General features: G+C 37.8%; 1 protein-coding gene across 2 annotated transcripts in view; it reads left to right on the forward strand.

Moving 5' to 3' along the window:
- The window catches only part of CARMIL1 (capping protein regulator and myosin 1 linker 1), a 179,668-nt gene that overhangs the window by 96,547 nt on the left and 60,761 nt on the right, over positions 1-22,360 (forward strand). For both annotated transcript variants that reach the window (XM_020781586.3, XM_020781588.3), the window contains exons 13-22: positions 2,363-2,466; positions 3,503-3,580; positions 3,675-3,751; positions 4,546-4,650; positions 5,750-5,819; positions 8,606-8,687; positions 10,227-10,326; positions 10,419-10,473; positions 17,400-17,572; positions 21,594-21,662. In XM_020781586.3, coding sequence (XP_020637245.3) covers positions 2,363-2,466; positions 3,503-3,580; positions 3,675-3,751; positions 4,546-4,650; positions 5,750-5,819; positions 8,606-8,687; positions 10,227-10,326; positions 10,419-10,473; positions 17,400-17,572; positions 21,594-21,662 — 913 coding nt within the window. The remainder of the gene's footprint in view (positions 1-2,362; positions 2,467-3,502; positions 3,581-3,674; positions 3,752-4,545; positions 4,651-5,749; positions 5,820-8,605; positions 8,688-10,226; positions 10,327-10,418; positions 10,474-17,399; positions 17,573-21,593; positions 21,663-22,360) is intronic.

Below are 22,360 nucleotides of genomic sequence, written 5' to 3' on the forward strand. Positions count from 1 at the left end.
GTTTGTTTGTACCGTACAGTTGGAAAGGCAGAAACAAATATGGTTTGGGTTTGAATAGGTAAAATAAAGGTTCCCCTTGACATTTAGTCCAGTCGTGTCCAATTCTAGGGCGCAGTGCTCATCCCTGTCTCTAAGACGTAGAGTCAGCGTTTGTCCGTAGACAGTTTCCGTGGTCACATGGCCAGTGCGACTAGACACGGAATGCCATTACCTTCCCACCGTGGTGGTACCTATTTATCTACTCACCTTTGCATTCTTTTGAACTGCTACGTTGGCAGGAGCTGGGACAAGCGATGGGAGCTCACTTCGTTGTGTGGATTCAATCTTACAACTGCAGGTCTTCTGACCTTGCAGCACAGAGGCTTCTGCGGTTTAGCCCACAGCGCTACCACGTCCTCTTTGGGCTTGAATACCAAAGTTTAAGTAGATGAAGGAGCTATAATTGCAGGGGGAAAAATGTACTCAAAGTCTCTGCACTTCCTTTTTAAAGGAAATATGACAAACAAGATACAGGAAGTTTCTCTATAGTATCCCCTGTACAATAAGTGAGTTGGTATATTAAATCAATACCCCAGTATTTCTACTAAGACACAGCTGTAGTAGCTATTCTGCCTGGAAAAAAATCTGTTATTGAGAGCTTTTTCTGTCTCTTGGTGTATGAGATCTATTTTCTTCTACAGACCACTGATTTTCTCTTTCTTTCTGTTTCTCTGTGCCTCTACCAAGAATCTTCAGCTATCTTGTCTCTTAAAGCTTTATGACAGTCTTATCTTCTAGAGCATTCCTGTGGCTTGGAGGACAGATTTCATTGCTTTAGCCACGGTCGGAAAGCTTCATCAGAAGCCTAAAGGCAGAATTTTATTAAAATCAGAGATTAGAGACAGAAACTGGTGGTGCTTGCCACCTGGGAACTTATCCCGATAGAATATAAAAGTCAGCACCCTGTTTCAGTAGAGGCAGTGACAAATATCACTGAACAGTGCCCTTAGATTTGAAGAGGATTTGCTGTTCATGCTTTTTTTATTGTTACTGAAATATTTCATATCAGAATTACCATTGAAATTGAATAGAAGGCTCAGTAGGTATGTTAGCATACATTACTGGTAAATCTTCAACTGCAGTGTTAATTAAGTCTCTTTCATGCTAAGCTTAAACCTTTACCAATAGTTTTGTGGTGGTAATGGATGAATCTTAAAATTTTAGAGACATAAATGATTTTTCAGACTATTTCTATTAGTTCTTGTATCTGTGCTCAGCTTTGGAGTAAAATTCTTTATTTTCCTCTTCCCTGCATTTCATAGGCAAATATCTAACTGCACAAAATGGTTAAACCAGTTTATTTATATGTTACCTTTCTACTAAAAATTGTACTCAAGGCAGCTAACAGTAAAGGACCATAACAATACAAAGCATGAGCAGGCAATACCTTTATTAAACCACTAAAAAAACCTAGCAATCTGCTAGCTTTCACGGATCAAAGTTAACCTTGTGGGTTAACTTAATTTTCACCCCAATTCCTTGTTGGAGGACTCCAGGGTTTTTTTGTATTGCCCTGTTCCCCAGCCAAATAGAAATGTGTCCTTCCAAAAGAAAGCCATGCAGGAGGATGTATGCATATTACCTGGACATTTTTGTTTGAGGAACTGGGGTGTGATATCCAGTCAACATCTGCCTTAGCTGTAGTTTGAAAACCACGCCTCCAGTGCATACTGTGCCTTTTCCTCTGCCACGAACTTTTGGGACTCTAAATTCTCTGAACTGTTGTCACAAAGACACCAGTTTGATCTTTCTGTGCAGTTGGATATTTGCCTGTGAAATGCAAGGAAGAGGAAAATAAAGAATTTTACTCCAGGTCTGAGCACAGATCCAAGAACCAATAGAAATATTTGGAAAAGGAGCTTACCATAAATTATATGGTAACTTCTTTTTGTGATTTTGCATAAGAATTTATAGTCCAAAACCCACAAATGGAATGTCCCTAGTAATAATAATGTTATCTTAAATACTCTTTTTAGTAGTACTTTGATGATGTGCAGAAAAGACAATCAACATTTTTTGTAGATACTCACTGAAAACCTGTTGCTTGATGTAAATCAAATCATCACCTTTGGTTTGCCGCTTCCCAGTAAATAACCCATCCTTGCTGTGATAGTCACAGTGCGCACATGCACATGCCAACTTGGTGCATGTACCTCCCCCCAAGAATCACTGTTGGGACACTTTGATTATCACAGAAGAATGGATGAATATTACAATTCAGCTCATGCTAAGCAACAGGACCTTCGACCACTGTGTATTTAAAGGGCACATACCAATACTTTACTGAGTGTAATTAAAATAAGTGTTGACCATTTTGTTACAGGGGTGAACAGCCTTTCACAGTCACTGAGTGCCAACCAGCTCTTAGCTACCACACTTACCCACCTTGATCTCTCAGGGAATGTTCTTCGGGGTGATGATCTTTCAGTAGGTGCTCATTTTTCTTTTTTCTAAACCGTACCAAAAATGATGAGTAAATTGAAGACAAATCCAAAACACTTATTTTTGCTATAGCACCCCAACTGTGGGATGCCCTCCCCGTGGTGACTCTACTGGCACCAGCAGTGGCGGCTGAGGATTGTCGTCTGCATAGGATTTAATGCAATGGTTTGAATGTTTCAATGTTGTGCTGTTTGGTTTTAAATTGTCTTAAATATCTTCTGTTTTAAAATTGGCTTGTGCAGCTTTGTAACCCACCCCGAGGTATATAGGATGAGATATAAATGTTTAAACAAATGAATAAGCCAGTAAATAAAATATTATGATCAATGAAGCTATTTGTACCGGCTTATACAAACATCATTTCCAAGCCACTTTTTGGGGGCAACTTGTACTTGTAATTTGTCTAAAAGCTGCATATTCTCATCACCTAGCCTGCAATGAGATGCACAATTGGTGTTGCACCTTCAGTGAGAGCAGAAGGGCGATTCCCTGAGTGTGTTCTTCATCGTCCACAGTCTTCTCTTGCTCTCCACAGTTTGTGAAGAAAACAGATTATCTAGTGCTCTCGCTTATCTTACAGAGAATGTTGGAAATAAAATGAGACCGGAAGGGCCTGCAACCAAACCTGAGATTCTTCAAAGTCCCTGGTTAGGAAGAGGAACACACTTGTTCCTGTAATATATGGCATGCCTAGTGTGGGAAGGGGAAGGAGAGCTTTCCATTCTCCTGTGTGTGTTGTCTTAAATCTGACCTGTTTTATGAATCAAATAATCATTATTTAACTATTTAAAGATGGTAAAAACTACAACATGTATGTTGCTGTTTGATTTTATAATATAAATATAAATCCATAGCAGTTTTTGTTTGGCACTTAAGAGGTATTCTGTATTGACATCCTGCATGTTTCCAGTATGGATAAAATATTACAGTTAATCAAAAAAGCACTTGCCTTCATGTTCCAACAGTTGAGATGGATACTGTAAAAGTACTAATACCTAATTCTTTTTCCTCTCTCTTACAGTTCCTGTATAATTTTTTGGCTCAGCCAAATGCCCTTGTTCATCTGGATGTATCCAATACAGAGTGTGCATTAGACATGGTAGTCTTTATGTGTTTACTAGAGAGAACTCCGTATTTTTTTTCCGTTCCAGATTGATTTGTGTACACTCACTATCTGCTTCTTTATGGCTTAGATGTGTGGAGCTCTTCTTCACGGCTGCCTTCAGCATCTTGCCATTCTTAATGTATCCAGGACAGTTTTTTCTCACAGGTCAGCATCTAAAGACTGTTTTTCAATTTAACTTTCCTGCAGCATCACTAATCTCCTTCTGCCCTAAAAGATCTTAAAATAGTTTCTTTGCATTTTACTTTTTTTTTTTTTTACATTTCTTTATGTGAAAATTTACTGTATCTTTGTGATCACACGAATTACTCCAGTGGTTCCTCATGCTTATGTTCACCATTTGCACCTACATAATTGTGTATATTTTGAGCGTAGTGCAAGAACACATATTTTCTGCATTTCTCTGAAAATGTTGACTACGCTTGCTGCTTCTGCAGATTATATTCTCATTTAATATCCAAAACCGGGTACATGCCAGGGAATGCAACCCACACTTTATGAATAGGTGGTCATTTATGACCAAGAATTACTGATGTATAGGAAGGCTGGTTGAAGAATTACTGGATGCAGATATTAAAACAACACAGCTGGATTTCACAGTTGTTTTGTTTTTAAATAAGGCCTGTGGTCACTATTTTAGAACCTGCTTTTCTATCTATATTGTTTAACTCTGTATGCTACCAGTTAAACGGAGGTGAATCCAACAGGGTTTTTTTTCCGGTTGATGCTCATTGATCTGAATGTTTGAAGATGATGAATGCATGCTATCATTATTATTCTGAGAAACTTTAGTAATTCTCTTTTTTAATTACAAATTGACTTAAGTATGAATAGTGACTTAAGTATGAATACCATGGGCCTTATAACAGCTAGATTCTAGAAGTATAGATAAATGATTTTTAATGAAATGGGATTGTTACTAGTTCTGTTTGTCTTTCTAGAAAGGGAAAAGAGGTCCCCCCATCATTCAAACAGTTTTTCAGCAGTTCACTTGCTTTGATGCAGATAAACCTTTCAGGAACTAAACTCCCTCCTGAGCCTCTAAAGTAAGTCCTTTTAAATTTGAAAAGAGGTTTTCAAAGAGTTTGATGATGTTGTTCTGTGCAAAATCTACTCTGAAAGTAACTGAACTTCACGTCTTGTAAAACTGATTTGCACATTTGCTCTCTTGATCCTGGATATTTAGCCCTGATGTCACTGCATTTACAGCATAGTGGGATTTACATCCTGCAATTAGATTTGAATCAGATGTTAAAATATTACTGCTTCTATACAGATTCTGATTAAAACTGAGTATTAAGGTATGTTTTGCTATATAATTATAGGCTTTTGGCCAGATTTAAAAAAAAATTCGATAAAAGGCTGTGTTGATGTCTTGTAGGGTTGTAACATTTTTGTTTCTTTTTCATAATCTGTAAAGCAAAATACTTACAGTAGGATCCCTGTATCCACAGAGGAATCGGTTACAAGCCTCCCCCCCCCCCATGCTGGAAAACTCAAACAAACACTATTTTAATAGTGAACATTGTATGTAGCAGGGTCTATGGCTCCCTCTAGTGGCCAGTTCTGGGAACTTAATCTTTAGAAATAACTATTTCTAGAACTTTTCTTTTAATATTTTAAGACCATAGATACATGAATCAGCAAATACTGATCCCGCAGATATGGGGGTTCTACTGTACTTCATGTTACTGGCTTAGATTTGGTATTTGAATATTAGGATAAGAATTATTTCACTTTAGTTGTATGTTTAACTGTTAGAAAATATTGGCACAGTGGGTAATTTGGGTTATCTCAGTCTTGTCCTCAACCCCAACTGCATAGTCTTCATTGACCACCATTTTTTTGTGATTTCTGAATTAGCAAAATGTGGCTACTGCTTTGTTTCCATTTGTATGCCACAAAGTACACTGAAACTTGTGTGGGATGCGGTGGGAGTGAGACTTAAGAACCTGTCTCTCCCAGTCTGCAGTCATAATTGAAATAATATAGCCATTTAATTTCTAAGTATCAAATAATAATTTTTTAGGAATCAAGACTGTAAATGCCTTTGAAGAATAGCAACATGATGGGAATGACTTTTCTGACTTCTGATACAGAAACTTTTATTCTGGAGTCCTTTGATGAATCTAATTTATTTTTCAGAGCACTCTTGTTGGGTCTCGCTTGTAACCAAAATTTGAAGGAAGTCTTTTTAGATCTGAGTAGCTGTGAGGTATGAGATATTTACAAGTACATTTTATAATACAGTTATATTATTGTTCTTTTTAAACCTGTGAGCCAAAATCTTGTTGGGAAAAACTGACTGTACAGTGATAATTGTGTTAGTAATCTTGCTACTTTGACAGCCTGTTTTTAATATGACTGATTTCACAACTAGTGTGCAATTGGTTGCATAATGGATGTCCCACCAAAAGAGAAAGCCACTTGCATAGATATCATTTTTTCAACTGCTTTAATGATAATAGTATATTCCATAATGCAGCCTTAAATGAATTGATTTATTTTTAAATAATACAGTAGTTGCATATGTACAAATGGGAAATCGGCACTTCTATCTGTTTGTTTGTACTTAGTGCATGCATTTTTTTCCTAAACAGCAGTAACAGACAGCATTCTATTTTAAATGGGGTGGGTTCAGACACTGAGCACTGAATAGGATCTTGGCAAGAGTTTTTTATTCTAGCTGGGAACCTACGGTTTAGTTGCTTATCACTGATAATGTTTCACTTTTTCCCTCCTGCTTGCATTAGCTTGGTCACTGTGTAAGTACACATCACACCTTCCTTCCAGCCTCTTAACTATTTACTTTAAAATGACTCACTTCCTGCCTTTTCACTGCCATTTGTTCTGCCGTGCATCATTTTATTTTTAAAAAATTGCTGCCGATTCTTGGGCACGGGATAGGTTTGGTTGTCTGCTAAAAGAATGGATTATATTTTCAAATAGTTACTGGGAAAACCAGTTTGATGCTGCTTTGGAACTTGTCCTTATATAGGGTTCATCTCAGCAGACATGGTTGATGCATGTACAGTGTTATAAACCTGTAAATAATGTATTCATGCAACACTTCTTTTCTAGTATAGGTAACAACTGACTCATATGAATTTGGGCTTCCACCTCCATTTATTACATATCATCAAGAGAATCCATCACAGTACTTTGTGTTTTGTTTTCATCACTAGTGTGAATGAGAGTTTGTTTCATGAAAAGGAAAAGTAATCTTAACCTTAGCTTGTTAAGCAGTGTTGATAAAAGTGTTAATTAAATCTTGATAAGACATTTCTAAGAGTTGACACTGGATTCTTAATCAGTGTGAGTATAATTGAAGAAGTCATAATGTCCACTCCCTAACTTTCTGTTGATGCTTACATAACTATTTGATAAACAACTATGATCATGAGGAAGCAGTTGAATCAATACAGGTATTGTGTTGCAGCAGAAAAGAGACTATCTGGTATAGGAATGACACAAGTGTTATTAATTCTCTGTAAGAAGTGAAACAAGGAATATGGAGTTCATATATGATTTATAATCAGAAAAAAATATTATTATTTGCATATTTTTGCAGTCAACATGCAAGTCATACTTCTATTTTTAGATTTTACAGTGCTATTTAGCATTATGTTTCAGTGACTTAGGGTTTTTTAAATGAAATTATTTGAGTTATTCATTAATTCCCACACACTGCATGAATAGCTATTGTAATTCATATAAAATGATTGTAATGTGTTCTGTTTGTAAAAATATTTTGTTAGCAGTGAGCTTTTAACTGACATTTGGATAAAGTGTCCTGCTTCTCTTGTCTGATGACAGACTTCCCTGCTGAGAGAAAGTTATTATATCAAGGAGAGAAGTTCTAACATTATATAATCCTTGATATGTCATCTTTTCTGTATGCAGTGAACTTTTCACCTGGGAGCTAATTAAAGTATGCAGACACTCCATATGCATTGTAGAATGCCAAAAAAGTGGTGCTCTATTATTTTTCTAACAAGCAAGTAAACCCTGCTACTAATGTTTTTGTAACAGTATCAGCATTTGGATTTATGATCCATTCCAGATAATCATGCACATAATAAAATGCAGATAGTTGGATCCTTTATTTTGAAGGGCTCACATATGTGCACATACTCCAGTCAGTGATAACATACTGTTGGGGTAATTACACCAGCATGAACTACAATTTCAACACAGAAAGTAATTTAAACTTGTTCAATGCTTCTTTCCCACCCCTTTCAGGTTCTTAGGCTCACTCGAGTTCCCTTTTTCCTTGGGAAAGCCTTTGAGAGCCTTGGGATTGGGTGGGTGGCTTTAACAGTCAAGGATTGCCAGTGGCGAGTTACTAAGAACTCTCGTGCCATCCTAAGGCTTCCAAAGACTTCTCAAGGGCAAAAGGGAACCCTAGTAAACCTCAGAACCCAGATCCACTTTATGCTGGCTTAACTACACCAGCAAGATTTTCCCACTGTGTGTTTCTTTGTCATGATGGATATCAAAGGACAATACTTTCCAGTTCCAATCCTTTATCTTGTGCCATACCAACCTTGTGCCACAGAGATCATCTGAAGGTTTACGTAGTCCTGCTTATTGTATTCTCCTTGTTTCTTGCCTGTGGATTTTGCAGACAACTCATGCTTAAGCTTCAAGAACTTTAAAACATTTGTGGTTAATCCATGAGTATCAGATGCTACAATGCTTTTGTTCAAGAAAAAAATAGGACATCTACAGGAGCCATTAATAGTCTTTAGTAATATTCTTTTAATAGCAGTCTGTACTCTAATTACAATGATAGTATTCCATGGTACATTGTAAAAGGTACTGTTCCTATCTGATAGGAAAGGAACCAAACAGCATCTTAACAGTTGCGTTGGGAAAAATGAAACATTCCATCATTATGTGCACTTTATTTCCATTATTTGTGAGATCTCTTGTACTAGTCCAACATTTTTAACACTTCTCATTTGAGAAAATATCTAAATGGCTTCTTTTTTCTTCTAGTTAAGATCAGGAGGCGCACAAGTTTTAGAAGGATGCATAGCAGAAATACATAATATTGCCAGCCTTGATATTTCAGACAATGGTAAGAAATTCTCAGCAGAGAGAACTAATTGAGAAATGGGAGACATTTGCAGTGTGATGCTACATAACTTTTATTTGAGAATCGGTTGCATATTGATGGGACTTCCCAATATGCTTTTGCTGTAAAATAGCACTCGTATTAAGAACATAATGTAAGTAAATTCTGGATCAATGTGATTTCTTGCCAGTTAGTTTCTTCCCATCTACATGCAGAATGGAGCACTGGTTCATTGACATGTCAGTGTCAAACTTCATTGGTCACCTTCCTTAAATTGCAGATGGAAGTGGCTGGGAGAACTGTAGCTTATAAATGCAAAAATATATTAGCATTCAAAGTTGTTAGCTGGGATTCTATTGAAAACAAGTGGAGTGTGAAGCCATGCTTTTATAATAATGTGGAATTGCAGTGCTTGAGCAAGCATTGCTATAACACAAGGAATGACTGCTTTTAGGAATACTAATTTCAATTTAGCAGAGGGATCCTGGATGCCACCTTCACAAGTGGCACAAATGTCAAACCAACCATGCAGCAATCTGTTGTGCAAGTGGCTTGGCTCAGTAAAGATCCTTGCCATTAAAATTAAATAAACAGTATATCATGTAATAAATCTAACAAAGGGGGAAAGAAAGGGATAAGTACTTAAACATATGCCTATGGCCATCTCAGGTGCTATACTGGGTGCCTAACCACATGTTGTAACAACAGCCCAATAGTTGCTTTTCTTAGAGAAAAGCTGTCTTCAGAAAGAGCACCATTTGGTTAGGAGAAACCCAAAGATATGCTTAACTGTTTCTTTTCTCATTGTTTTTCTTTTCTGAATTGTCTTTTCTCATATCTCCCTTTCATTGGGAAATTACTGTATATACTGTAGTTTCACTTGGGGTTTAAAGGAGCAATGTTATTGGATATATGCTGTTGATAGTTAATTAAGATATTGTAATTAAATAGATAAGAGCATGGTTTCTAAGAATGTTGCGAGAAAAAAGGTAACACATCACCAACAAGTAGACAAAAGAGGGTTCCGTTCTAAGTAAATCTGTATATGTTAATTATATATATATATATATATAAACAAATTTAGGAATAATTCCATTGGATTCATAATTAAAGAAGGTATATACCTGACAATAGTGGGAAAGACTGTGAGTTGTGTACCCACTTGGTCCAGGTGCTAATGTGAGCCCGTGCTCACTCTTCTTTGAGTTCCTGATCTTTAAGATAGATTTGAACTGAAGAGCCTTTCAAATAGAGGATTATCCTTCTCTAAAGGCCACTTTAAATTGGTGTGATAGTGTAAAACAGCCTTCCCCAACTTGGTGCACTCAAGCTGGACTGGAAGTTCCATTATCCTTGATAATCGACTGTACTGTCTGATGACAGATGGGAGTTGCAATCAAAAACATATAGAAGGTACAAAGTAGTGGAATGCTGGCATAAAATCTAGTTTGGCAGATTCAAAAGAAATTGTGATGGTTTTGTTTGTTTGGGTGTCGTTCCCCACCCCCCGTTGAATTCTGTTTATAATCTGATTTCTTCCAGGCCTAGACTCCGACCTTTCAACTCTTATAGTCTGGCTTAGTAAAAATCGATCAATAAGACATTTGGCGTTAGGAAAAAATTTTAACAACATGAAATCCAAGTAAGACTATTATTTATTCATTTTTTGAGAAAAAAATCAAAATATGAGTCACTGTTTTCATTTTTGTCTCTTGCTTTTGTTGCCCCCTTCAGAAATCTGGCTCCTGTACTTGATAATTTAGTTCAGATGATTCAAGATGAAGATTCAGTGAGTAGGATTATTTTCACTTCTTTAATGTCATTTTAAGCATTGCTGTCTCTGACCATTTATTATGATGTGTTGACTAGTTTGTAAAAATACTGCTCTGTTGTGTTCTTTGATCAGTTCAAGCTCATGTAACAAAAGAGCAGTGTGTTGGTATAACATTTTAACCTTTTAAGATTCAAAGTTTATGGGCAGAGTCTGTATAATTTATATATGCCAAGATCCCTTTTTCTTTCTTTTTAATTACAGTTTTCCTTACCTGCCAGACCTACGCCTCAGTGCTCAATGTGTACAGGCAGCTTGAGATACAACTGTTTTTAAAGAGGATCTTTCTGTTTGTTTTTTCATCCATGCCGAGAGGTGGTAGCAGGCATATATGTCAAGACACATTCAAACAAAATCTTCAGAACTTGAAGTTTTGTGTCGATGTGTCATTTTGAGTTCATGTAGATGTAATCAGTGAGGTAATATTAGCAGTGTAACCTGATGGAAACAGAACTATTTAAGAAGTATTTTGCATTCATAAATATCAATTGAAACTGTTCTCAATTCTTTAGGGCTGAAATCAAACACCAGATTGATTATATCTGGATAACCTTTGTAGTTATAATCTAAACAAAGCATAATGTTTTTTTTTTAATTGGTGTCTTAATTTTATGAGCTGTAATCTACCTGGTACTGTCCACATCTGCCACACAGATGGTTGCCATTTTTGTGTACGAAGTATCAGTCATGTTCTGGAGGGAAAGCAAAGCTTATTTTTCTCTGCTTTCTCTCCCTGTTCTCCACCACAACAGGCACAAAGCTTGAGGTAACATTAGCTATTAATCTGCATTAAAGTATTGGCTCTGGCTAAAGTTGAGGGTCACCAAAGGCCTCACCCTGTCTCTTCCCCAGCAGCTGAAATGCAGAAAAATGTCTGCTGTTTGAGGGAGTGGAGGCAACAAAAAGTGAAGAAAGAAGTTGACCTCCATGGCAGTTTATGGACAGAATAAGGAAGTTTCCCTTGCTGTTTAAGGGACACATTTTAATATTTGGTGCAAGCTATTTTAATATTTTATCATTACTACATACCACCCCTAGCTAAGTACACATGTCAGATACACTTTCGAATAATAGGAGTTAAACAAGTTTACCTTTGCTCTCTACATACTATCTCTGTTGGTCCGCCTTTCCCCTACCCAGCTGGATTTAAGCAGAAGAGATATTATGGAAATGACTGTCAAATTGTATTTAAGGCAGAAGTGAGCGATCTCAGCTGGGTCAAGGACTATATTTCAGATTTGCTGGCAGCCTGCAGGTGGAACTTTCAAAGGAGCAGGGTTAAAGGAAGCCAGTTATTCAATTTTATTATTTTTATAGCAATTTCAATTTTGAGTTTCACACTTTACAGTATTACTGACTTGGTATTATTAGACTTAGGTATCAGTGTGGTGTAGTGGATGGAGTGATGCACCTGAACTCCAGCAGCCTCAGTTCAAGTTCAAATCGCCACCCAGCCATGGAAACTCGGGGGAGAAGAACTGATAAAACCACTCCTTAAATATCTGGCTTACCTTGAAAGTCCTGCTATTAGCTGGCTCTAAGAACAACACCACTAGCGTCACCACAATTTGGAATCAACATAATGGCTTATTCTTATTTTTATTCTTATTCTTATCGTCGTTATCATTAGTATGCATCATGAGAAGGGAAGATCCACTAGAAAAAACAAAAATAGGAAAAGGTGAGAGCAGCAGGAAATGAAGAAGGCCAAAATGAGACGGATTAGCTCCTTAAACGAAGCCCTAGAAGAGTTGAGCAGGGCTGTTGAGGACAGGACATTTTTGAGATCTCTCATTCATAGGGTTGCCATAAGTCGGCACATAACAACAGCAACAACATTATTAAGCAGTCACAAAATTTAGCCTTTTTTATGACTGCACTTTATGAACAGAAAACACTATGTGCAAAGGAAACAAATTTCTTCAATGTCCCTGTGTGCATGACAAACTGTTTTTTTCTAGCCTATTATTCTAGTCCAGGAATTTGTAGATTACTTTCATGGTTCAAAGGATTTGGAAAATAATGCCTAATTATATGGGTAATAGGTTCAGTTATATCCCCTTTGTAAGCAGAGACTTAATTTGAAACTGATAACAAAAAGGAGCACTATAACATCCTTGGGTCATAATCAAAAAATTCTTAGATTTCTATTCAAAAAGTAATTGATCTACAGCTTCTATGGCTTGATTTTCTGTGGTCTTCCAATTCTCAGAGCAAGAATTGCTCTGCAGATTCTTATTATAAGAACTTTATCGTATCGAATGATATACCACAGATTAATCTTAATGAAAGACTAAGTGCTATCCCCTTTGCTTGGAAACTAAGATCTTTTCAGTGAACAATTAGTAAACAGGAAATTTCAAGACTCCTTAGCAATTCTAAACAGTTAACTGAAGAGCTAGTGAGATGGAATACCTGGTCCATTGTTTCATTTACTCTTCTGCTATTTATGACATCTGTGTTAATTATGCCCGTAATCATTTAGCATTGTTGAGGCCCAGTCCCTTTTCTTAGTCCCTCTACTAGTTGAGACAGTTTCATTGGGCCTCTACCAATCCCTTCTCTTAGGGCTGCAAGTTAATGTGTCCAGAGACTTTCATGACAAGGCAGGGTCCTGTATTATGAGGGCTTGCGTGAATAACTGCTACCACTTCCATTGGGCAGACTGCCACCATGACCAGTGTAAACAGTCAGTTGACATAGGAAGACTTGATCAAGCAGTGAACCAGAAGCACTATTCATCTATTGTTATCAACACGGGCATTGAAGGGAATGTGCTAGCTTCACACTCTGTCATCATTTTACACACGTGAAAATGCCCATATGAAAAGAAGAAGGTTTCTTTGTCTTGGTTTCCTTGCCACATGACTAGAACCCTGATATTTTAGGTTCTGCCTCAGTGGAGAGGCTTCTCAGATACAGGAACCTCTCCATTTTCAGAATGCTGCTTTCCCATGTTGATAGTAACAATAATGGGTGGGACTAACACATTGCTCTGTACACCTGTGGGCAACTCCACATGCTTAGATAATAACAAGGCTAAAATCTTTTGCGAATAGATGGAGTAAATCATAAACATAGGTAGCCTACCTTTAGTATTAGCAGCCTGTATGGCAGGTATTTTAGAAGCCAGGCATGAGATGTTTATAGAATAAGGATAAGCACCATAGTATACAGGTAAGATGGAGGAGACTGATGTTTTTCCAAACATAACTTTCACATTGTGAACCCCTGCATTCTGTATTGTTTAATTTATATTTCATTTTAAACTGTTGTACTCTGCCCTGTGCATTATAAACAAGTTCTGCTGAGCTGTTCATTAATTTAGAAAGGTGAACTGTATTGCTGCAGCTTCATGCTAAAATCTGTTAAAGCATGAAGCACTTCAATTAAATGTTTGCTGCCATTCCCAAAAAGCATGCTAATCAGAAATGAAAACTTCATAAATTATGTATTGAATTAAGTAAGGATGCACTTAAAGATTAGGAGAATTAGTGTGGTAATTTAATGGCTCTCATTTAAACTACTGTAAAATAGTTGTATTTTTTTTGTCAAGGATAGGCTTTTCAATTACACAGTTTCAGTGCACTGCCTTCCTAGTTTCTATAATGGCCAGCTCTAGCTTAACTTCAACTTGTAGGTTTTTAATATTTTGCACAAAAATGGTGCAGAAAGAATAATCTGTTTGAAGCCATCTCTCAGGAAACCTTGTCACAATTTTGTGTTGTTTTGATTTAACATAAGCTTACATATTCAAAGCCTCGTGGGAATTAGAGTTTAACAACATCTGGAGGGTCCATTGATTAATCAGCTCTGATCTAGAAGAACCTGAATGAGCAGCATTGAGCATTGCACGCTCCTCTTCCCCTCTCCTCTATCACATGTAGCAGGAAGAAAGTGCAAACTGCTGCTTTCATGTTTTTATTAAGCCACTTTCCCACTACCTATGAACTTAGGGAAGTGTGACGTGTTGTAACAGATTGTGAAGTCATAGTGAGATGCTCTAACCAAAATGCTGGGCATATAATGATATACTTAGGACGTATAGAAAAATTACTCCCGAATGTTCTGTTTTAAACATTTTATTAGTTTTTCAGTCTATCTACATTATTTTGTGCTTGTCAGACATCGTATTACATATTTTGCTTACAATTATTTGTTTTTTAAATCTCAGTATCTTCCTGGTTATCCCCCCCCAATTCCAAACATCTTTCAAGCATTCAAACCATTCATAAACAGATTTTAGTACACTATATGACCACTATCATAATATTACTCTCATATTATATAAAATTCTTCTAATAATTCTTCTATTAACAGTCTTCTAATAACATTCTTATTAAAGGTGTTTCCAGATCCCTAACCCAGCTTTATATCTAATTTAGTTTACCTAAAATAAAAAATCACCATATTACATCTTTACCCTGATTAGGCCTCCTTTATTTCAATTTAGTTCTCCTTTTTAATATACAGAATATACCCTTTTACAAATCCAGATGATAAATATAAACATGTTTTCAATATTAAGGGGCCCTTCTTTGTTTTCCCTTTTTTTCACCTTTCTAGGTAATTCCCTCTCTAATTTCTTTCTCATTTAATATTACTGTGTCTCTAAGCATTCTGTCATCTTTCATGTCCTCTGAAACCATTTTGTAGGTCTGATTTATGTCCACTAACTCTTTATGTACTTGGTCTATCTTCAATGAGTCTTCCAGGCTTTTTGTGGTTAATTTTGCTGTTTTTTTCCCTTTGTCTTCCCCTGATACTCCTCTCTGGTCCAAGACTGATGTTTCTCTTAGATTAATTTTCTCAAGGTGCTGTTTTGATTGGAATGCCTCATCTGAGATATTCCCATTTCCTTCTTTGTTGTTCCCTGTTGCTTGCAGACTATAGTCCTTCTGATGTTGATTAGATAGTTTTGCCCCTTGATAGTGAGATCTCATGGTGTCCAATATTTTTTCAAGTGCAGATTTTATTTCATTCCAGAATTGTCCTTGTTGTGCCATTCTTTTCAGCTGCCCAGATGGTTATAAACAGATATTCAAAGTTTCCAGAGTCATTTCAAAAAGTCCGCTTTGGCTAAATAGGCCTGAGCCAAATTTGAACCCTCAAAATACGAGGGTAGGGTGCAATATTTGTATCCGCGGCCTGATGGCCTTAAAGGTCCACTTTAGGGTTAATTTCCCAGCCAGGCTCAGAGAAAGTCAAAAGGAAATAACAGCAGAGTGCTCAAGGTCACTGCTCCTAGGCACCTTGCCAAGAGATTCCAAGTAGTCAAAAAAAAGTCCAGAGTTATCAAGTATAACTCGCAGGAAAATTTCTCAAGCTTTACAACGTCAAACTGTAATATTCTTAAAGTATATTTTTAAAGTTATTTCCTTTCCATCAGCTATCCCTCTCACCAGATTTTTGCCGCTTTTTAGTTTCTGAGAGATAGCAATTCTTTTTTCCATATATAGGAATTATTTCAGGGGTATAAGCAATCAGTTATAAAAGTCTCACCCGATGGTAAACAGCGATGCCAAAAATCTGATTCTTGCCTCTTTGACCGGCTGCCGACGACTCGCAAGCAAAGATTGCTTGTTTCTGCCCGTTGGCTGATTAGGGAGTTTCCTGGATCGAACAGGGTAGCGCCCCCCCCCCCGTGATCAACAGGCTTCCCTCCCAGTTCACCACCCCTCCAGGGTGGTTCCAACACCCTACGGTGTCCCAAACAAGGTCAGAATTCAGCCCGGGGGACAGAGCTCTGTCCTCCTGCTGCTGTCTCGTCGCGACGTCAAGCCGGAAGTTCAGAATGTTCTAATATCTGTTTTTCCTGTGCAAGGAAGAGGAAAAGGGTGGTGTGAGTTTGGAAGTCCAAAGGTATTAATGGTTCATTAATAGTACATGATGAACAATGCTATAGGTGAACGTCTCAACTGGCCTTTGTGTGTTTTTATTAGGTACGGGGAGAAAAGAAACAATCGATAGAATAGTTAGTGTTCTTCGTAGACTATTGTACCTATACAGTGGGGTCTCGACTGACGAACGACCCGACTTGCGAACAATTCGAGTTACGAACCTGCCCTATAGGGAAAGTAAGGACTCTACATGCGAACTTCCCTCGAGTTACGAACAGGGAAAAAAGTCCCCCCTCCCTCCCCTTAGAGGCTTCTGGAGGGGGGAAAAGGGTCAGAAACTTAAAAATAAATACTGTACTGTTAAATAAAGTCACTTACCAGGCCTTGGTAGCCCTCAAACCACAGGAAAAAGAGCGGGAAAGAGCTAAAAGCCGACACCCAGAAAGAGCCTGGCAGCCATTTTGTGGTTTTCCCCGCTCCTCTCCCCGCCTAACAGCTGATCGGCTGGCTCTGAGCAGGCTTCGGGAGGCTTGCTCAGCACCTAAAAAGCCTGCCTGAGTGCCTTTGTGCTGAAAAAATCAGCACAACATGCTTTAAAACATTATTTAAAATTGGTTTCGTTTAAAAAAAAAAAAGAGTTCTAAAGTGCTGCCTTTAGTGTTCCCTGCCTTCCCTGAACCTAAGGGGAAAAAAGAAAGAAAATATCCCCCTCTAGTGGCAGAAGGCAGAATAGCAGCTTCCCATTAGTTTCTATGGACAGAAAAGAGCAGATACGGATTAAATGGTTTTCAATGCATTCCTATGGGAAATGCAGATTCGACTTAAGAACTTTTCGACTTGAGAACCACCTTCCAATACGGATTAAGTTCTTAAGTCGAGACCCCACTGTATAGTAATTGTAAAATCATAGATTTTTAATCGCTCTCTTGGAATTGCCAGTGGTGTTGGCATGCTATGAGGAATTGTGCTGTCAAGTTAAAGAGATCGTTCAGGATCACATGATGCCAGTATAGTGATCGTATCTACTGTTTATTTTCTCCACAGCCCTTGCAGTCACTATCTCTAGCAGATTCCAAGCTGAAAACAGAAGTTACTATCATTATCAATGCTCTGGGCAGCAACACATCTCTTACGAAAGTGGATATTAGTGGAAATGGCATGGGAGACATGGGAGCAAAGATGTTGGCGAAAGCTCTTCAGATAAACACCAAACTCAGGTATTCGAAATCTGTTTCCATGCCTTGCCAAACTTGAAATACTATCTGTTGTCTTGAATGCTGTGATCCTGGTTCTTCTGAGTGTGGAAGTATTCATGCGATTCTAGCTTATTGTCTAAACTCCCTACTTTTTGTTTGTTTGTTCTTCCTTAAATTCAAAAGTAGCCTTGGAATCTGAATCTGGAGGAAAGACGTGATAGCATGAAACAGCTTAATCCTCCTCAAGAGCAATCTCCCCAAATTTTCATCGCCATGGGTCTTCTAGTTTTTCTATGGAGATATGAAAACAACAGCTTTGGGAAGACAATTTTGGTTCTGAATCTGAGTGCTTTTCATTGTAAAAACAAAAAAGATTTGGGAGAGTTTTCATGTTTGTTTCATTTTGTTTTTGTTGTTTTTTGTTGTCGGTTGGTTAGGTTGGGTGTTGTTGGGTTTGTTTTGTTGTTTTTTTTGGCATATCGTGTATTTTGGCTTCAAGGGCGCTGCAACCAAGTAGGATAGGCTTTAAGACAGAGTGACTAAAGGATCATCTTCTCCCATATGTGTTACTTAAACTGTGGTGACTAGGAATGTGGGGGAACACTTTCAAATTGCATTCATTGATGGGGAGCTCCTTATTCATTTTTAGTTCTTTCTGATATCAGTCCTTCCAGTATACCTGAAATTGCCCTTTTTCAGATTTTTTTTCATTTCATTTCCCCCCATTTTTGTTTCTAGCTCTGGACCAGGTTAAGCACTTCAAAACCCACAAAACTACTCTCAAAAAGCAGGGTAGGGCAACCTAGTCCAGACCCCCTCTACCCTAAACCCCCATATGGATTGGGGATAGTCACTTTTCCCTACCACTTTGACGTCTTTCCAGCAGTGCAGGCAATCCATTACAGGTCAAGGGCACTCTTTCCCCAGGCAACAATTTTTAAAAAAAGTAAAAATGGAAGAAATTCTCTGAACAATTTTTTTAAAAGGCCAAAAAAAGCAAGGAAACCCAAAAAAGAAATAATCCAGAAGAGATAAGAGACTCCTAACCCTAATACAAGAATTATACTCCAACACAAGGTTGGGGGTAAGGATTAGCACAGATGGAAAGCTGACAGAGGAAATTCATACTAACAAAGGGTGCTTACTTGCACTCCTACTCTTTAACTTTTATATTAATAATATTGTAACAGCTTTAAACCATCCAGATCATTTCCCCCACCTCAATTGCGAACTATAAGATTGCAAGTCTTATATATATTGATGACATTGTATTACTATCTATGAACAAAAAGGGACTGAAGAGATGCTTAAATAAGCTCCAAGAGTTCAGCCACCTAGAGCAGTGGTGGTGAACCTTTTGGGGCTCGTGTGCCCAAACTTACTTACTTACTTACTTACTTACTTACTTACTTACTTACTTACTTACTTACTTACTTACTTACATACATACATACATACATACATACATACATACATACATACATACATACATACATACATACATACATACATACATACATACATACATACATACATACATACATGTTTAAAAGCCTTTTCAGGGAGGCTCATCTCTCAGATGCTTTATGGAATTGAGAACCAGAAGTGGCAGCGGAAGGGAGAATCCCGGGCACAGAGGTGTGTCAAGACCCTACTCTAGATCTGCCTGACAAAGTGCCCGCACCACAGCTGCAGCAGCCTTCTCCGGTTTGGCTGCGTGGGGAGGGAGTAGCAATCTGGCGACTTATGGTTCGCGTGCCCACAGAAAGGGCTCTGCGTGCCAGCTGTGGCACACGTGCCGTAGGTTCGCCATTGTTGACCTAGACTCCTAGAGCAACTAAAAATAAATTACACAAAATCTGAAGTGATGATTTTTGGAAAGCATTCCCCCAAATTCAGCTGAACTATAGGTGAAAATAAAATAGAACAAGTCCAGACCTTCAAGTACCTAGGAGTGCATTTCAATGAGAAAAACTGCTGGAAATCCCAGATACAGAGCACAAAAATCTCGGTTCAGAAATCCAGCCATGCTCTGGCCAAATTTTTCCATTCTAAAGGTGGTAAACTAGTAACCCCAGGTTTAAAAGCCTTTTCAGGGAGGCTCATCTCTCAAATGCTTTATGGAATTGAGATCTGAGGTCTGAATCAGAACAACCTACACCATCTTGAAGTAGGACAGAATAAATTTCTGAGACACATCCTTGCGACACCTCAGGGGCCCCCGGCAGCTTTTCTTAGAACAGAGACAGACATGGTGTCCATTAAAGCCAGGACAACTCAAGTTATATTCTATTATAAGAGGGTGGTGGATATGGCTGATCACTGTCTGTCTAAACACTGTATGGCAGAGCAATGGAAGAGTGGCGGCTGGGCAACTTCAGTTCAAACCCTACTTAAACTAAATCCCTCTCTACAGACATTTTTGTTTTTTTTTCTGAGGTTAAAAGAATGTTGAGGGACTGGATCTACAAATTGGATAATGACCAGGACTTAGCCTTAATAGACTCTTCAAATTTCTTTCACTGGTACCATCTGCTGAAAACAAACCACCCAAGCCTCCTTGAGAACCACATTCACAGAACTCCGTTTCCAAACCATCCCAACGGCTGTCTTAGATGGCAGGTATATGAATGTCCCTAAACATCTAAGCGGCCAGAAACATTCGTACTAATTTCCTGAGAGCCATCGCGATCAATTGTGTGGGAGACTCCCAGATATGAAGGGCCTCTTATTATTTTATATGTCTGTGATTTTATCATGACTTTACTTGATCATATTTGTATTCTAAAAAAGTATAATGGGCTTTAGCCAATACAAAAAACTTGAACTTGGAATAATCCAGAAGATAATCCACAGTGGAGGTACAGCAGAAGTAGGAGGGCAGTGGAAAATAAATCCAATCCAGAATGGAGATCAGAGGAACTCTGTCAGCAGCAACAGTGAACAAGTCACCAGGCATCAAAAGCCAGCTATTCAATTTTCCATGCCCTTTTAAGGATTCATGTTTTCTGCCCTACCCCCTTCCAGGACATTCTCTGAATCCTAATTTAGCAGCTGAGAGCAATTTTGCATGGAAGAATCGGAGGCAACATGAATTAGAAAATCCAAGTGAAATATAATTTTGTTACTCTCTCTTTCAGAATACTAAATCATTTGTGCATCAGGGCTTCATACTGGAAAGCCACAAAAGAAAGTGCCTCTTGTGTTTTTTTCTCATTTGGGTTAACCCAAAAGTTCTATCCCACTTGTTCACTTACAGAAGTGTCTTTTAGATGCTTCTGCTAAAAGGCATTTGACAGTTATTTACCTCTTCTGGCAAAAATGCAGGATACAATATATTCGCAAAGGCTTTCATGGCCGGGATTTAATGGTTGTTGTGGGTTTTTCGGGCTCCTTGGCCGTGTTCTGAAGGTTGTTCTTCCTAACGTTTCGCCAGTCTCTGTGGCCGGCATCTTCAGAGGAAAGCAGGATACAAATTACATAAATGAATATCTGGACAGGGTGTTCCCACTTATGGTGCCATCTTTGTTGAAACCACTCTTCAGATAATCCTGCCTGAAGCAGACACAATAGTTTGACCCTCTATTTTCAAATGAAAACATTTTGAGCATTTTTCTAGCTGTGTTTTGCAGCCTATTCAGATGTTTATGTATTATCCATTTTTGCTGGTTCTCATTCTCTTTGGGGGTGGGTGTCTTACTAGCTACCAAGTTATCTTTTTATAAGGTAGTGGAAGATGTATTTTAAAACAAAATTGGCCAAAATTGGAAATATAAGGTGCTTCAAAATTAGGCATGAGGGAGCAATATTTCTGAAGAAAGTAGCCTGATGATGTCAGTGGGCATTATAGGAATAGCTGGTGGTATATTTGCTATCTCATGTTAAATTTCTGTAGGGAAATGCATTATTTTACTACCATATTACTTGGTTCGAAATATTGTAAGTATCATGTTGTTGAGAAAAGTTTAATAAGTGTTGCGTGTAGTGTGTGTGTTTCAAAATCTTCATCAGTGGCTTTGTGTGATTTCTGCTTTTCCAACAGAACTGTTATATGGGATAAGAATAATATCACTGCCCAGGGCTTCCAGGATATAGCAGTAGCACTAGAGAAGTAAGTTTTGTACATATATATATATATACTTATTATAAGAGCCACAAAGAATTTTGGATCCAAGGAAGTTTATGCTGTTACTTGGTTAAAAAGCAGAAACACAATGAAAGCAGAATTACTTTGATCTCTCTTCCACTTCTGCTCTGTGTAGGAGTATTTTGACTCCACAGGGGAAAAAATCATAGTTTTAAGTTCAAGAGTTCAGTCATTACATATAACTGAATGCCATTTAAAATTCAGGGGAGGGGGGATGCCTAGCGCACCTCAAAGAAGCAAGAAACAATCTGCCATGAATTATTGGGACTCTCATAATTTTTCTACGTTATCCACAAGATATTGGTGCAGAGTCTGAGGAAGTGGACTTGACTCATGGAAACTAGTTGACTGTTTGATTTTTTAAAAAAGTGGTTTAATAAAGGCGTGTTCTGCTCCTGTATTTGTAAAGAAAGTGCAGTTTATGTTTTGAATATGAAAGTGGGGCAGGGAAATCCATTCTCATGATTTTTTGGCTTTAAAGCTTTAGTTAATTTGGCTTTTAGTAGGTCCTATGTAAATATATTCATATATTGATAGTGTTCACTAAGAGTGTGTTTTTGGCTACTGAAAACTAACCAAAGGTTTCTCTAAGATGTGGAAAATAAAATGTTTTATAAAGTAGTCTATCCATTCATTGTTGGAAGGAAAGATCTTTTTCAGGG

Source organism: Pogona vitticeps, chromosome 4 (genome assembly GCF_051106095.1).
Source record: "Pogona vitticeps strain Pit_001003342236 chromosome 4, PviZW2.1, whole genome shotgun sequence".
Classification (NCBI taxonomy): domain Eukaryota; kingdom Metazoa; phylum Chordata; class Lepidosauria; order Squamata; family Agamidae; genus Pogona; species Pogona vitticeps.